At 44.4% G+C, this 14,746-nt stretch overlaps 1 protein-coding gene across 8 annotated transcripts in view; it reads right to left on the bottom strand.

The window, feature by feature from the left end:
- TMEM40 (transmembrane protein 40) overlaps positions 1-14,746 on the bottom strand; it is a 185,187-nt gene that overhangs the window by 99,693 nt on the left and 70,748 nt on the right. For 6 of the 8 annotated variants that reach the window (XM_078661605.1, XM_078661603.1, XM_078661600.1 and 3 more), the window contains exon 2: positions 1,217-1,314. In XM_078661605.1, the coding sequence (XP_078517731.1) occupies positions 1,217-1,250 (34 nt within the window). In that variant the 5' untranslated portion in view covers positions 1,251-1,314. Of the gene's footprint in view, positions 1-1,216; positions 1,315-8,791; positions 8,930-14,746 lie in introns of those variants that run through there. The other 2 variants (XM_078661601.1, XM_078661599.1) reach the window with 2 other exon arrangements.

Here is a 14,746-nt window from a genome sequence, read left to right on the forward strand (position 1 = left end):
TTTAAACCAGCTCACTGGAATTTGAATGATTTAAAATGGAGTGCACCCGAATTTCTATCTTTGATACTTCTTAACACACCCATTCCACTCTCATCAATCATGAGTGGGTGTGGTTAAAAAGCATGTCACCAGAGGTCTGATCTCACCCCACCCTTTGAGGAGATAGGATAGGGGGGAGTAATAGCCAATGAGTGGCGTGCAGTCTTTAAAAGCCCGGGCTGGATAGTATACTGCTAGAGGCTGTTTTCTTTCTGCACTGGTGCTGGAGGAGGAGCTAAACCAGGGATGTCGCTGTGATAGGAGAAAACATAAGGGTTGTGGGGGCGCTCTGTCAGCGCTGCTGTGCAGCATCAGACACATGCTCACGCAGTTGCGGCGGGGCTTATGAAAGTACATGACTTACAGTCGGATGATTTGTTTTTAATACTTATTTAAATAACTAATTCAATAGATAGGTCACAAAAGAGGAGGGGTGCAGCCCCATAGCTATTGAACACGAGCACCCCTGAGTTGCTGGCAGTGTAATCAAAAAAGTGTGCTCTACTTTGTACTACAATTACATGCCAACATATGACTATTTTTAACAAACCAGGGGCCATATTATCAAGGACCAGTGTTAAAATTATTGCCATTTTATCGGCAGGATACTGCCGATAAAACGGCGATAATGGGCTTATAATACACTCTTGTTAATTCCCATAGAAGCCCATGTTAACACCAGAACTTGGGCTTCTATGGGAATTAACAAGAGTGTATTATCAAGTCCATTATCGCCGTTTTATCTGCAGTTTAGTGCCGATAAAACGGCGACAATTTTAACACCGGTCCTTGATAATATGCCTCCAGATTTGTGCATAAAAACAGACAACGTGAATACTGAAAGAAAAATAAGTCAGAACTGGGAAAGGACTGGGAGCAATATCATTCTGGCAGTGTGAAAATTGTCAGTTTTAGAGATAAAAAATCTAAACTATAGCTTGTTGCCCTACCAATGAAGAATGGACTAGTTTAGTAATGACTGGCTCGACAAGCCCTTGATGGAATGGGGATGTGAACTATCGAAGATTAGAACTTCACTAATGGAAACATGTACCAGAAACTCCTGTTGACAATATAGCCTTCAAATCTAACACAGATACATGTCAGTGTGCAGAAATATATGCACTGTTATTTATCTATTTCCCTAACTCTTGATATAATAGAACACATTATTTACCTTCAGGTTTGGGTTTTGTGGATATACTCGACATCTTGTTGTAGGTTCTTCTCTCCCAAAATAATATTTCTGTCTACAATCTGCAGTCAACTTCTTGTCTGTATACAAAACAAAAATATATTTCATGCCTGGCAAATGTCGTTGTCAAGTAACACCATCATCCAGTATATACAATTTTTCAATTATTTTCCAAAACGTTTAAACAGTATCATGTATGATATAGTCTTTTTTTTTATTATGTTCTCTTTCTGTAGTAGTATCGACTTTAAAAGAAATTTTGAAAGTAATTTAATATCCATCACAGATTTCAGGACCAATTATGTTGTTCTTACATGAAGAGTTACATTTTTAATAAGGATAATAACATGTCAGCAATGCTATCTTATGTTATATAAAGAGAAAACAATTGCATTGCATTAGGACAGTGGACGCCACCCATCCGTTACTGCATGGTTCAAGAGTTTGACATATTGTGTCACTGACAGTGAGGTCTATGCCACGTTGCAGCCCCCCACAGCTCGACTAAAGATATTTGGTGACCACTTCGGGAATACCTGTTGTCTCAAGAGCGCAATAACCAGGACTGATCTGCTGTGTTCTGCCTTATTGGGGGTACTGCAAACTCTACACTGCCCTATCCATGTGGGCTGTACCCAATGTTAGGCTCCACAATGAGCTCGCAAACATTCCCTCTTCACTTTGTGATCATTGTCTATGCAGCTGTCATGTACTTCTTGTTTCAGCGTGGCCCTTCAGGTTAACTGACATGTAGGCATCATTTTCTGATTGTTTGCTTTATTGTCTGATTTATGTGGTTAAGCAAAAACATCTGGGGAACTATAAAGCAAAATAACAAGAACCAATAAAATTCTTTGGTAGTTTAATATAAGCATTCTTGCCACAAACATAATAAATTCCCCTCAAAACATATCTCCTCCTGCAGATAATTTCCACTAACTTCATAACTCTTTTCACATTAGCTTTTTCCTGCATTTATATCCTTAACATCTTCTAGACTAGAGGTTCCTTTTTACTGTACACAACTCCACATTCTGTTCTTTTTCTAACTTTAATTTAGGATGAATCTTCAACTTTCCAAATTCCTCTTCATGAATGATTTGTTAACCTTCCCTAGGCCCCAATCCCTCACTATTCCAATTCCCCTTTCATTGAATTCCTTAATACAAATATTTTGAATTGGTTTAGTCCACACATGCGCTTGATTAGTGATTTTAGTCCCATGCTCAGTTTGTGCAATCATTCTCAGATATTTGCCATATTTAAAATCTACATTTTCCAAATGCATTGGAAGATATTCAAACGAAATATTAAAATTAGTCAAATAAGGGCAAAGAAAATCTTTATCAATAAAGACAGCAATATGCTCATTGCATGATACAGCATATGAGAACGGAAAATTAACAAATGTAACTCCCTCATCAACTGATGTAGGGAGTAAGTTGCACACAAAACAACTCTCTATTCCAATTATCCTAACATACTCATGAATCATTTTAGTATTCAAATCATCATTTAATGTATTTTTTAAAATATCTCCATGCCCTTAAACGCCATTATCTAATCTTTACTTAATAGCAATTAATTCAACCCTATTTGCGTCATTTCTCACTAGAATTAATAAGCACAACAACAGGCCAACTACAACTATTAGTATTGTCAGGAAAACTATTAACCCTACAATATTAGAGCATTTGCTGTACTCCATTTCCTAATTAAGACAGACAAATCTATTTGAGAACTCAACAATAAAAAATGTTCTTTAAAACAATAATAGTTTCTTATTTTCTTCTTATTTCATTAAAATAATAATCAACACAAAACTAAAAATAGTATTTTTCTTCTTGCAATTTCCAAATGTAAATTTCAGTCATACAGTCCCTTTAGGCCTCTTTCAAAAGTTAAGAGAGTGTTTCTCATTTCAACTTCATCTAACAGTCTTTGTTCAAACTCTTACTTTTCAACATGACAGTCTATTTATTCTTTCAAGGTTATTCTTCTGTTTCCATTTCACTCTGAGACTCAAAGTTATACTGGCAAAATTCCGTAGATTGTCTAGCTTTTCATCATCTTCTTCTAATACTGCAGCTAGATATACCCATTCAGGTGAATCATACGTTCTATTGGGCACTCTTCTTCTAATTGATCTTTTGCCCACTGTCAATTCACTTTCACACTAGTGTCTGTCTTCGTCTGGCTCATAGGGGTTTCTTTTGCTAATTCTCTCCCTTCTAATATCTTCTTCAGCTTTCCTCTGATGGGTAATAGGTGGGACATGGAATATCAGCCAAGGGCAGGGCGGGCGAGTTTAGGAGACCTCCCAAGTGTAACCAGCTGAGCTTTCTCCATGCACAGCTGGTAGTCGATAGTGTTTGGATGTCAGAGGCATCCAGTTGGATGCCCTTCAGAAGGATGTACTGCAACAGCACGGACCCTCTGATCTCTTAGGGTTTGGCATAGGGGAGATGTGTGTCCTATCGTATGCAAATTGACATTGGACAGCCAAATAATATAGTTGGAAATCTGGTACCCCACACCCCCCTCGGTCATAAGGAAGCACCAATGTGCTTCACTTTATCCAGGGCCTATGGCCGGGCCACATGAGTCTCAAGAAGAAGCTCCTCAGGGTAGAAAAGAATTGATGGTGAGGGGGATAGCTATATTCAGAAAAAAGTTTAGAAACTAGGAGAGTACTTCCATTTTAATGATAGCAATTTCGCCCGCCATAGAGAGAGGGAGCTGAAGCACCTCTCTATTTGAGTGGCCAACTTGTCTATGGCTGGACTGTAGTTCAGACGGACCACGTGCTCGTTCTGGCTGTGCAATATAATGCTCAGATACTTAGTTGGCCCGTCACATCAAGTTGGGGGGTATTCACATGCTACAGGCGTAGGGATGTCCGTGAAAGGGAACAGCTTGGACGGTGGCTGCAGCCTGATCCCAGGCCGTTATACAAAGTGAAGATAGCTGTTTGCAGGATGAGCAACTCTGAGTTTATGAGGGGGAGGAGCTGTCACCAACCACTCTTGCACATCACAAACATTCAGCCTGAGAACTCTCACAAAGAGTTTGACACTGGTCTTTTATGGCCCCAAACAGTCTGGGGCCAGGACATGGAGGAAAGGGATGTCTGACACCTCAGAAAATGGAAATCTCTAGGAGATTCCTCTTCTTCAAACTGGCCACCAGGTACAAATATTGAATCCTTAGACTCAAATCTTCAGTACTCATCTAGACCTGTGGGGAAACTAAGAAGTAAGACTGTGGGGCTGCACTGCACAAATGACTGCCACATTCCTACACTGCTGCCTGAGTGAAGAACTAGACCTGCTTCTTGCACCCAGGACCACCAGAGTGACTCCAAAGGCTAGTAGGCTCGCCTCTTGACCAGAGCCTCACTGACAGAAGGCACCAACCACCTGGAACTCAGCACCTGGACTCTGACTGCTGTGAGTCCTACCACCCCAAGTGGGGGCACCCCAGTTCTGGACCCTTAGAAGTGGCCTGAAAGTGCTCTGCTAGCTCAACTGTGGTCTGAGCAGAACCAACCCATCAGAGCCACAGCAGGACGTATCAGTGACCACAAACTTTTCATCTGAGCCTCTGCTTAATGCTTCGCCTCTCTAACCTCCGCATCAGGACCGCTGCGTCTCCAGCACAGGACTTTGCATCATCACCCGCAGGTTTCCAGGAGCAGCCGATGTGGGACACATCCTCTAAGCAGGCCTTCGCATCGCAAGTCCCTTGTCGACGACGATGCAGAACTCCACAAGATGAGCTCCTGCACTTTTTTGGAACCAGCCGGTGCATGACGCATCTCAATGCAGGACTTCGTATCGCAAGCCCCTTGTCAACAGCTTCCTCAATTATGTTGCAGAACCTCGCATCGCAGCTTCACAGCTCCTACGAATAACCACTGCGTGACAACTCCTTGACTTGGGACTTTACAATGCTCCGCAACCAGGATTTATGGTACTCTTGTTCAGATGGCCTAACTGGGTCCCTGCAGCCGGCCCTCGCTCCATCGCGGTCGACCTGAACTTTGTCCCAGTCAGCACAACCAGATATCCATAGATGGCACTTTGTGCTTTTTGGTTCTACAGTCACTTAAATGTTTAGAATTGCATGTCTCTAGTTCTACTAATTGGAGTTTGTTGTTTTGGTCTTAAATTATTTATTACATTTTATTCTATTTTTCTAAATTGGTGTGAGATTTTTCATGTGTTGTGTTTACCTTTATTACTATTTGAAGTGGTGCATAAATACTTCACACAGTGCCTCTAAGTTAAGCCTGACTTTTCTTGTGCCAAGCTACGAGATGGTTGTGCACAGATTAATTTGGAGTTTGCTTGAGACTTCACCCTGACAAGGATTGTGGTTGCTGCTTTAGTAGGGTTTTACCCCCTCAAGCAGTAACTCATTTTCTAACACTAATCATGCCCCTCTGAAGATGTAGTCTTTACTAACCCTGGGCGGCCAACTACGCTACGCTCGCAAAGTCTGTGTAGTTTGTGCTACTTCGCACTACACGAATTGCACGTAGCACAGTGCAAAGTCAGATGACGTAGCGTAGCTGGCATTTTTTGCTCGCTCGCGGTCCTCAACATCAAGTTGGAGACCTCGAGCGAGCAAAATGACATCCCGGCGAGACTTTTTCTCGTTCACGATCAGCAACATCAAGTTGGTGATTGCAAACGAGGAAAATAAACCTCCTGGCAAAATTCTCAACGCAGGGAGGTCAGGTTTCTCATTGCGAGTGGTCAAGTATGCTCGCGACCACTCGCGATGAGAAACTACCAGTCCGCGTTGAGAAAGCTGCCGCTTGAGTAAAAATCTACTCGAGCGGCAGAAAACAACAGCTCACACTGTGCGAGATGCCGTTTTCAATGATTGCACAGTGTGGACAAGCATCCAGCACTGTGCAATCATCGCGAACAGCGCATTACGCAGTTCGCGTAGCGCAACGCGTATCTCGCGTAGTGCGAAGTGCACTTCGCGTAGCGCAACTACGTCCATGGTTAGTCTTTACTCATTTAATATGCTAAAATTGTGTATCAGAAGCCCTGGTTCCTTCAGGGATGCTGTCTGTTTCTCTTAGATTATACTGTTAATTTGTGACTTAGACTATTTATGACTTCTGACTATGTACTCTGCTTTGAGCCTTGACTGCTATATTTTGCATTTATTTGGTCTCGCCTATGCCTGAGAATTGTGTAATAAAACACTATATTTTTTCTCAGATCAAGAACTCCGTTATTAAGCAGATCCAATTATTATTTGTAACTCTACTAAACTAATGTTGGGTTCAATGCCAAGGATGGTGTCTCTTAAAGCAAGATCAGGGTTTGAGCAGAACTGGCAGAGAAAATGTTGTGTATTGTGAAAATTTTGGGGATTCATGGATTTGCTCCCACATAGCACTCGCCTCTACACAAATGCTAGGAACGCTTGAGGGCTTTAGTACTTTTACACTGATCAAGGCCTGGTCACTCAACTTTATATGACCTATTATACTGCATATACAAAGCACTCCAAACATTTCCTTTACACAAACTTGTCCTAAACACAACTTTGTTCTGTCTATTCCAGTGTTTGACATACATTCCCTATCCACACTAATACATATAATACAGCATTGAAGAATGTGATAGACAAACTGGCATCAAAAGGCAGCACTACAATCTGCCAAGGCTCCCTTTTTACCTTATCTTCACTAATTGTGCCCCCTCAACCTATATAATCATCTTGTTACTAAGATACAAATCTCACCTATTGAATATATAACACCTCTATTTACCTTTGCACCTCCCCCATAAACTAAAACACTTTTTCGACAGTTTCACAGATGTAGTTTATACCCTTTTTCTGAACTATGAAGACATTCTTCAATTAGGCAGCTGCGTGAGTTTTCACCCAAAATCTGTTCTTTTCTCGTAGATCAATAGAGGCCGCTCTAACCCACTTGAGGAGAACAACATAATTCACAAAGGGCTAATGATCTTTCTTATTGACAAGATTAAAAAATAATGACAAAGTAGCTCAACAATACAGCACCCACAACCTTGTATGTGTGCCTGCAAGAATCGTACATATCACATTAGCTTCTATAAAAATAGCTATCTATTCAAACAAAACTCCCCTTATGGTCTGCAAGCTTTCTTTTGATAACTTTATTTCGGTAGTGGACCATAAAAGTACAGATAAAAAAAAAAAAAAAGATACATACACAAAGATAAAATACATAAATAGTTAAAAACACTCGATTAAAAAGTTATTAAACAGTAAGTTATCAAAAGGGGTAGCGATCATCACAATTAATCACAGTTAATCAGGGTAGACCTTCTGCGCCACATAACATATAGGTAGTGGGAGACCGAAAACACGATAAGGGGGGAGGGGTCATATCTTAAAATTCTACACGCTTGTGCACATTGCTTTAAACCCAAATTTCTGCACAGTGGTACCAGCCAGCACCTCCGTATTTTACTATATGCTGGGCAGAAGAATAAAACATGGACAATGTCTTCTTTGCTGCTATTACAAGCTGGGCAGGTTCCCTCTTCTCGTCCAGCCCATTTACAAGTCAGTTCCCCAATAGGCAGACTGCCATGTCTTAATTGTATGTATAATTTTCTTGCAAGGGGAGGCTGTGTTAGATCCAAAAATTCCTCCCTCTTGGGTACGAGTTTTACCTGCAGAAATTCTGCGGACAGCCTGCCCATGGTTGTCGAGCAATGTAGCAAACTTAAGCTATAGTGTCTCAGGGAGGCCAACAGCTCTGTTCTCTGTACCACTGGGTCTGCAAGCATCTCCCAAAAGTCATAGGACCACTATAATTTAGGGAGGTGCTGTTGATGTAGTTTTTTAACAGAGAGCAGTTCGTAAGAGAGAGCGCATTTGCAGGATTTTTAAATTCACCCATTAGCTGCAGGATTCCCTCGTGGGACCGAGAATTAACACATGGAAGGAACAGTGGCCCGGAAACATAATTTTTACCACCCACATCAAACAGCTGTGAGTAGTACTATCACTTTCACCATTAGGTGGCACCAGCAAAATAATTTTAAAAACACAGCTGTAGTACTAGTTGTTTATAAAATGCCACTGCTGATATGTTTATTTAGACCTACTCCCCCTCACCGACAGATTTGTTATACAATATCTCATGCATATTGCACCCACCATGTTGTCTATATAAAATCTAAAAATAGAGTTGCTAAAAAACCCACCACAGTGAAAAGATTTGTAGGCAGTATCGTTGGTTGTTGGTTCTCTCATTTCTGGTAATGTGCTACACTGATGTGAGCTGCCATTCAAAGTGGGGTAGGTGCTTGAGTCACAAGTAGTACCCAACCAGACTAATAACAAATATGCAGTCTTTGGTACCAGTAGCCAAGGCCCACTCTTCGCGCAAATCCGACATTTTGCTACTAATGGGTCTGCTAGATTGGCCACGCTGAGTCAGTCATGAAAGCTCAGATCTGGGATATAAGCTTCTCAACAATGTTAAGATCACAGAAAATTCAATATCTGTATAAAGCACTCCTTAGAATTTACCATGATCATCTGCAGCTCACTGGCGGCGCCACAATGTCAACCTTCAGCAGAAGACTCAAGAAAGGTAAAGTTTTCCTTTTTCTTTTACAGTTTTTTGAAGTCAGTCTGTGCCTCCAACTAATGACTTTGCTCAAATAGCTGGAAAAGAAGGAGGAATACAATTAGGGCTTCAACTACCAGTCCAATTCACTTTTGTTATTGTCAATTTTCCAATAAAGATACAAAGAAATAAGACTTTCACTTTCAATTGATGATATCAAAATGTTGTTTAGACAACAGAGAATGGTTGATGTGTCATAATATTCTCAATGGTTTATTATCATATATCAATGTGCACACCACAGTCAGCGGACCCAATAACGCCCAGCTAATCTCGTAGCTGGCCGCCATTCTTATCCATCACATATAGAGCAGGAAGCCTGACACTATATTCTGTTTCAAATATTTAGTGAGAAAGGAGTCAGAATGAGCTATGAACTTTATTTGGCCAAGAATTTCAACACCAGATTTAGGACCTGATTTGACAAGTATTCCATCCACCCTAGTAATAATAATAATAATACAGATTTTTGCATAGCGCGAACAGCTACCTCATCTAGGAGGTGTCCCGGCGCTGTAAGAGGAGAGCAGATCTAAGAACCCAGGGGGAAGACGGTCTAAACTTCCTGTGTGAAAAGCCAGGTTTTTAACTGCTGTCTAAAACTGGATTCCGAGGAAGCGCTCTGGAGGCCCAAAGGTAAAGAATTCCAAAGCCGAGCCGTATTGGCCGAAAACGTCGGACCCCCCAGTCGCACCCTTCTCACTCGAGCTTCGAGCAGCAGGACCCGGCTGCCCGACCGGAGAGAGCGGGCCTGGGAGTATCTGGGCAGCCGAGATCTTAAATAATGTGGACAGTTTCCATGCAGAGCTCGAAACGCCAGCGTAAGAGCCTTAAATTTTATTCTACTGGACACCAGCAGCCAGTGCAAGGAGCGGAGGTATGGAGTAACGTGGTCTTTAAACGGTATATGCTTTAGCAGCCTAGCCGCCGCATTCTGCACAGTTTGCAAGCGCTGGATCACGTATTTTGGGAGCCCCAAGTATAGGCCATTCGCATAATCCAGCCTAGATGTGATGGTGGCATGGATCACCGTTTTTCTACACTGCTCTGGCAATAGCTTGAAGATTTTCTGCAGATTCCTCAATTTGCTAAGGCAGCACCCCGTCACCTGCTGAATATGGGAAGAAAAGGATAGACTATCATCCCATTTGACCCCTAAGTTTTTTGCTAAATGGCTAGGTAGCGGTGCAGGCCCCAGCTCCACAGGCCACCATAGTTCTGCCGCTGGAGGAGTACCTTTCCCGAAAAAGATCACCTCCGTTTTATTCGGATTCAACCTCAGTTTATTCGTGTTCATCCAGGTTGCCACGTCACCGAGACAGCCCTTAAAGCTGGCAAAGGCTGCCTCTGACACTTCTGAGTAGGGAAAAACCAACTGGGTGTCATCTGCATAAGATATTGCAGTGACCCCCCAGTTGGCAATTAGTGTGAAAAGCGGGGCCAGATAAATGTTAAATAGTAAAGGGCTTAGTGCCGACCCCTGCGGGACGCCACATCTCAGGTCCCTGGATTTAGAAGAGCACGCTCCCAGTGCCACCCTCTGTGATCTATTAGATAGGTATGAATGTAACCACCCGAGAGCCTGATCCTGAAGCCCAATCTCTGCGAGACTCTGCAATAATCTGCCATGGTCGACCATGTCAAAAGCGGCCACCAGATCCAGGAGCATCAGCATAGCTGAGTTCCCTGAATCCATAGACCACTTCACTGACTCTGCCACCTCAATCAGAGCTGTGTCGGTACTGAAACCGGGTCTAAACCCCGATTGGGTCTCATGTAGTATGTTATTGGCCTCGATATAGCTATTTAACTGTCGCTGAATCAATTTCTCCATCATTTTGCCTGGCGCCGCCAGTAAGGAAATTGGGCGGAGATTGTTCAGGTCCTCCGGGTCACAGTTAGGCTTTTTTTTCAAGGGAAGAAGCGTCGCATGCTTCCAACCCTCCGGGAATTCTCCCGTACTGATGGAGGTGTTCCAAATGTACTGCAGGGTAGGCGCGATGGAATCCGCCATCAATCCCCAGAGCTTTGGGGGGCAGGGATCGTCTGGTGAACCTGATTTGCAGCGTTTAAGCTCCTGCTTCACCATGTCGACTGATATTGGCTGAAATCGACCAAGAGGCGCTGAGCGTAGATCGTTGGTTGTTGAATCCGCCATTACAGTGGGTCTCGATGGAACAAAGGAATCGTAAACTTTTTGTATTTTATTATCCAAATAAGGAGATATGTCATCACAGAGTGCCATGGATGGCGGGACCTCCCTCTCTAAACAGCGTGGTTTAAAGAATGACTGTACAATTTTAAAAACCTCTTTACTTGAGTGTTCTGCTTGTTGGACAGCGGTGGCAAAAAACATTTTCTTGGCCCTCTTTATTGACTTATGTAATTTGTTCATGGCTTCTTTGTATTGGACTTTGGCTAGAGGGCAGTAATCTGACCTCCAAATGCGCTCCAACCTCTTGCAGTCTGATTTTTCGGACCTAAGTTCGACAGAGAACCAGGGGGCCGAGGGAGACTCCCTCTGCGACATTGCCCGCTTGGCAGGAGCAATCTGTGACATCATGTCCTCTATCCATTGATTCAGCGCCATTGCATCCTTACTAGCATTTGTGGTTAGCTGTACAAATGCATTAAGATAAAATACCTTTGTAATGATGCTGGCAGGATATCAGTCACGTTTGTGGCGGAGTAACCCATCTGCCAATCTCTAAATCAGGGCCTAAGAATCTATTTTAGAGGAAACATCTGCCTGGCACATCGCATCAGGAGGTTATATCCACAAGGCTTGTCAAACTCTTGTGACCAGCTAGTAAAAGTTGCACTATATTTGATCTGGATTCCACAAGATCTCATAGCTAGTGCTGAAGAAACTCTGTTTGGATTAATTTTCATAGAGCAGCAAGTTGGGATGGAGAAAATTCCCCCGCACGGCTCCGGAGATTGTGCATTGCTGACTTGATGTTTCCATAATAATTCGTAGTGCTTTTCAACCCACAACCAACACACATGATAATCATGTGTACTGAGAGACCTTTACACGGTATGGAGTGAGAGCTGGGAGGCACCATGTTTGGGCGGATAGGGCACATCATGTGTTCAGATGACAGAGAGTAATGGCATTGTTTATAGTTGCAGGTCAGGCCTTTTTTTCTGTCGCCCTCTTGGGATAGCATCCTACCACACTTTACTACATTTTTCTAATTGTCCTTCCTATCCCTTACAATCAGGTCCTTCGCTCATCAAGGTACACTATGGTGTTGTGTGTGTATGTGCTACTTGCATGCACAGGACGTATATACAGACTACATGATGCATGTGACTGTAGCCAGAGATGGATCCAAGTTGCATCAGGCATACTTTGGTGGCACTTAAGCTGGCGGTTTGGAGGTAGGCCCAGTGAGCAGTTGTATATGAAAGGCTCCCTCCCCTCCTGAACATCCAGAGATCCTTTTCAGTGGGTCAGACTGAGAAGTGTTGTTGGTGTTAAGGAAGGAGAAAGAGTTCATTTTAGCTAGGGAGTTTCACCTTCCCCTTCTACGCCCATTGTTGTTCAGATGAGACAAACCCCTCCCCCAATACCAGGTTAAAAGGTATTTAGTGGGGCAGCCTTACTTGTATTTCTCTTTTTGTTTTGATTAGCTCCAGAATATACAAAGACTGTTTGCAGCTTGACTACAAAGATGGGACAGAAACTTCCAGTCAGTGTGCAAATATTTCTGACCAGAAGCTTGGGGTCCCACATATGTTGCAACTGGGGGATTCCTTTGAGCTCCAGGATTGGGATACTGACTGCCAACTCCAGTTGTCAGGTTTAGCTCAAGGGGGCCAATTTGTAGACACAATCGCAATGGACCGCACACCGCTAGCCCCTCCTCTGGATCGCCCCTCGGGACTCTGGTACATGGAGTTCTTGAGTGGTTCACCCCAGTGGGTGCAATTTGAATTTTGAATTTTTTTGAATTTTAAAATATTTATAAAGCGCTCTTATACCGAAACCGGTTTCATGGCGCTAGATAGCCGAGGGTCAGTGGGAAGCGAGCTAAGCTGCAACAGATCTGGAGAACAAGAGGGTCTTCAATTGCTTGCGAAACTCCAGATAGGAGGGAGACATCCTGAGGGCAGGTGGAAGTGAATTCCAAAAGGATGGAGCCAGCACAGCAAATCTGGCCCCCCCGGCCTTCTGTTTCCTGAAACGAGGAACTGACAGAAGGGCCAGGTGAGTGGAGCGAAGTTCTCTAGACGGAAGGTATGGAGAGATGGCTTCGCACAAGAAGGTGGGGGCGGTCCCAGATCTGGCCTGGTAGGTAATGCAGCCCAGCTTAAAGAGCGCCCTCTCCCTCACAGGGAGCCAGTGGAGAGACTGAAGCAAGGGGGTCGTGTGATTAGACCTGGGGAGACCAAAAATCAGGCGAGCCGCCTGATTTTGAATCAGTTGGAGCCGGTGGATGAGGTAAGCCGGGGCACCGTTGAGAATAACATTCCCATAGTCAAGGCGCGACAGCACCATTGCCATGAGAATGAGTTTGAGTGCGGCAGCAGAAAAAAAACGTGAAACCTTCCATATAGTCCGGAGGGAAAAGAAGCAGGCAGACACCACAGAACTGATCTGAGTGTGGAGGGTAAGCTGTGGGTTAATGAAGATACCCAAAGTTTTGACTTTGAGGGCTGGGAGGGGGGGGGGCGAGGGAAGGGGGCCAGAAGGAGGGGGACCAAGGACTGCAACCACCCCCCGTCAAGACCAGCTCGGTCTTGTCCGGGTTTAATTTGAGGTGGTTGCAGTTCATCCACCCTTGGATGAAACGCATGACCTTCTGGAAGTTGGAAGACGAAGAAGGGGAGGATGAAAGGTTGAAAATAGGTACTTGTTGGACTGATGATCTCTAAATAGTTAGGGGTGGAAGAGAAGGCCGCCAAACAACCATCAAAGGCCTCGATGCCCGAACCGGCACGCAGGTGCGTCGTCCAGGAGCCCGCCGGCTAAAAGCTCAAGGGAGCCATTTTGTAGACACAATCGCAATGGACCGCACACCGCTAGCCCCTCCTCTGGATCGCCCCTCGGGACTCTGGTACATGGAGTTCTTGAGTGGTTCACCCCAGTGGGTGCAAGTAGGTACTTGTTGGACTGATGATCTCTAAATAGTTAGGGGTGGAAGAGAAGGCCGCCAAACAACCGTCAATGGCCTAGATGCCCGAACCGGCACACAGGTGCGTCGTCCAGGAGCCCGTCGGCTCAAAGCTCAAGGGGGCCAATTTGTAGACACAATCGCAATGGACAGCACACCGCTAGCCCCTCCTCTGGATCGCCCCTCGGGACTCTGGTACATGGAGTTCTTGAGTTGTTCACCCCAGTGGGTGCAAGTAGGTACTTGTTGGACTGATGATCTCTAAATAGTTAGGGGTGGAAGAGAAGGCCGCCAAACAACCGTCAAAGGCCTCGATGCCCGAACCGGCACGCAGGTGCGTCGTCCAGGAGCCCGTCGACTCAAAGCTCAAGGGAGCCAATTTGTAGACACAATCGCAATGGACCGCACACCACTAGCCCCTCCTCCGGATCGCCCCTCGGGACTCTGGTACATGGAGTTCTTGAGTGGTTCACCCCAGTGGGTGCAAGTAGGTACTTGTTGGACTGATGATCTCTAAATAGTTAGGGGTGGAAGAGAAGGCCGCCAAACAACCGTCAAAGGCCTTGATGCCCGAACCGGCACGCAGGTGCGTCGTCCAGGAGCCCGTCAGCTCAAAGCTCAAGGGAGCCAATTTGTAGACACAATCGCAATGGAACGCACACCGCTAGCCCCTCCACCGGATTGCCCCTCGGGACTCTGGTACATGGAGTTCTTGAGTGGTTCACCCCAGTG

The sequence above is a fragment of the Lissotriton helveticus genome, chromosome 9, assembly GCF_964261635.1.
Source record: "Lissotriton helveticus chromosome 9, aLisHel1.1, whole genome shotgun sequence".
In the NCBI taxonomy this organism is placed as follows: Eukaryota; Metazoa; Chordata; class Amphibia; order Caudata; family Salamandridae; genus Lissotriton; species Lissotriton helveticus.